This window comes from Penaeus monodon, chromosome 38 (assembly GCF_015228065.2).
Source record: "Penaeus monodon isolate SGIC_2016 chromosome 38, NSTDA_Pmon_1, whole genome shotgun sequence".
Lineage (NCBI taxonomy): Eukaryota > Metazoa > Arthropoda > Malacostraca > Decapoda > Penaeidae > Penaeus > Penaeus monodon.
Genome location: NC_051423.1, coordinates 1,170,010 through 1,172,601, shown reverse-complemented (window position 1 = coordinate 1,172,601; position 2,592 = coordinate 1,170,010). Strand labels below are relative to the sequence as shown.

The 2,592-nt window shown below is 38.5% G+C and overlaps 1 protein-coding gene across 1 annotated transcript in view; it reads right to left on the bottom strand.

Moving 5' to 3' along the window:
- Window positions 1-2,107, bottom strand: part of LOC119597151 (serine/threonine-protein kinase 3-like) — a gene marked incomplete at its 3' end in the record, with an annotated part of 43,457 nt that extends 41,350 nt beyond the window's left edge. Inside the window, 1 exon segment of the mRNA XM_037946674.1 lies at window positions 1,746-2,107. Coding sequence (XP_037802602.1) covers window positions 1,746-1,786 — 41 coding nt within the window.
- Window positions 2,108-2,592: the final 485 nt, after the last annotated feature.

The window sequence follows — 2,592 nt, the reverse complement described above, 5'->3', positions numbered from 1 at the left end:
TTTATCATCAAGAAAGTTTTTGCATAATATTTGTAGACCCTAACAGAAAATATAACTTGTCTAACATAACTATAATCAAAGATTTAGAAATTTGTATGGGGTGCCAAACTGTCAACAGTAGATCTGTATATAAAGTACTAAAAATTCCGGTTGGGAAACTTTTAATTTGGTAAACCATAACTGCCAGTGCTATACTTCATAAACACAATATAAAAGATTATGATCATCTGATGTTTCACCTGATATGCATTAATGCCACCCAATTTTCATTCATAAATTAGGCTGTTTACCTCGGAAGTACCACATATTAATCATCCCTGATACTATATGCTTACCTCAACTAGTTCTGTTCAGTTTTTATTCTCTTTGACATGCTTTTATAAGTATAATTTATTGCAGTACAACAATTTGGGTGCAAAATTAGACAACCTCTATAGCTACTACGATAGCCATATGCCAATTTGGAGTGGAATGGAAAGGTCAGGGTGGCGTACACTTATGACTGAAAATTCCCTCTGGTCGTACTGATATTCTGGCCTACAGGATAAAGCTTTGGAAATAAAAGAAAAGCTCAAAGCACAAGCTGAAGTTAGCACAATATATCGGGGGCTTTGTAGTTCAAACACATTTAGTGAGAGCCCTGGTCTTCCAATACAATGACTATTTGTAAATAACACAAATAAGAAACAAGGTGTTTATATGTAAATACATCCTCTTTTACCACTCTAAAAAAATCAGTTTCATGGGGGAACTATGTGCAGACAATCAGTTTACTTATTGATGTCCAGTAGTTATTGGTTTCCCAATAACTCAAGGAAAAGGATAAATTGGTGAAGTCAGATAGGCCTAGCAACTGACTCCACAGTGACAAACCTATGTGCATATAGAACACCTATATAAAATTATATATCTTTTGACCGAATAATTAGTAATTTACACTTTTGTGCTCCCACGCATACACTCACTCATACACCTATCCACATCCAAAAACATACATATATATATTACATTACATACATACATTATATATTACATACATACATACATACATTACATTACTTACATTATATATTACATACATACATATTTACAATACATACATACATATATTACATACATACATATTTACACATACATACATACATACATACATTACATATATACATACCCATGCCCACACAATATTTATCTTAACAGTCAGGGAGTAAACAAGCACCCAGAAAGGACAAGGGAGTCCCCCCCACTGTCACATCATTCTTAACAAAAAAAAAAAAAAAAAAAACAGGCTTTAAAAGACTGAAACAAAAATCCATACCTCTTGAAATGAGATGAAAAGATGCCTCCCTCCCTCCTCAAACATAACAAGACTTATTATGATATATTCAGATGGCTAGGGAGCTTCCAATACCTCCACACCTTACCAACTCGCTCATAAATCCCACCTGCGAGTCCATACACACCAACAAAAGCGCAAATATGGGTCCACAGCCACCCAAACACACACGTAAACAAACACACACATGTACACACAACACAAACAAAACACAGAACCTCTTGTTTCTTTCCCTCAACACTCCACACCCATGCCTTTACACCCGCATTCTCCTCGCCTCCTCCTCCTCTTCCCCTCTCATCATCCCTTCTCTCTCTCCCTCTTTCGCCACAACCACAACAAACCCAATCTTCCCTCAAAAAAAAAAAGAGCGAGAGAGAGAGAGAGAGAGAGAGATCCCTTCCGAACTCACCTCTTGTTCTCCGTGTTCTCCTTGTTCTCCAGACTCGTCATCTTGCAGGTTCTTCCCACGGGACACAAGAACCTCAGCGAGAACCCAGGTGAACCGCCTCTCGAGCCTCAGCCATGAATGCGCACTCGAGGATGTTTTAATTGTTCCTCCTCCTCCTTATCACAACATCGTCGGCACAACAACTAACTTCTGCACTCGCTCTTGACCCACAATGCCCCGCGCGGGAGACAAGTGACGGGCGGCTTGCGCACCGCCTCCCCCCTCTGTATAAAAGCCTATGTTAATCATTACCTTGCTGTTTTGCCTGTGTTGTTGGGTTTCTGGTCTTTCTTCTTTCCGCATTCTTTCTATTTTAATTTGTTTTTTTTTTGGGGTGTTCTTTCTTTCATTTTCATTCCATTCCCCCTCACCTCCTCTTTTATAACATCCTATATTAATCATTATCTTGCTGTTTTATTTGTGTTTTTTTGGGTTTCTGGAGAGGTCTTTCTGGTCTTTTTTTCGTATTCTCTCTATTTGTTTCATTGGGGTTCATTCTTCCATTCTCATTCCATTCCCCCTCACCTCCTCTGTATAACATCCTATATCAATCAATTTCTTGCTGTTTTATTTGGGTTTTTGGGTTTCTCTGGGGGGGGAGTCTTTCTGGTGTGGGTTTTTTTTTCGCATTCTTTCTATTTGATTTTTTTTAGGGGGGGAGGGGTCATTTTTCCTTTTTTTTCTTTCTTTCTTTCTTTATGGAAGAACACGCAAAGGCGATGATGTCCTAATGAGAGGATTTTTACTCCGTTGTTCATTTCGGCTTTCTATCTCTTTCTCTCTCTCTCTCTCTCTCTCTCTCTCTCTC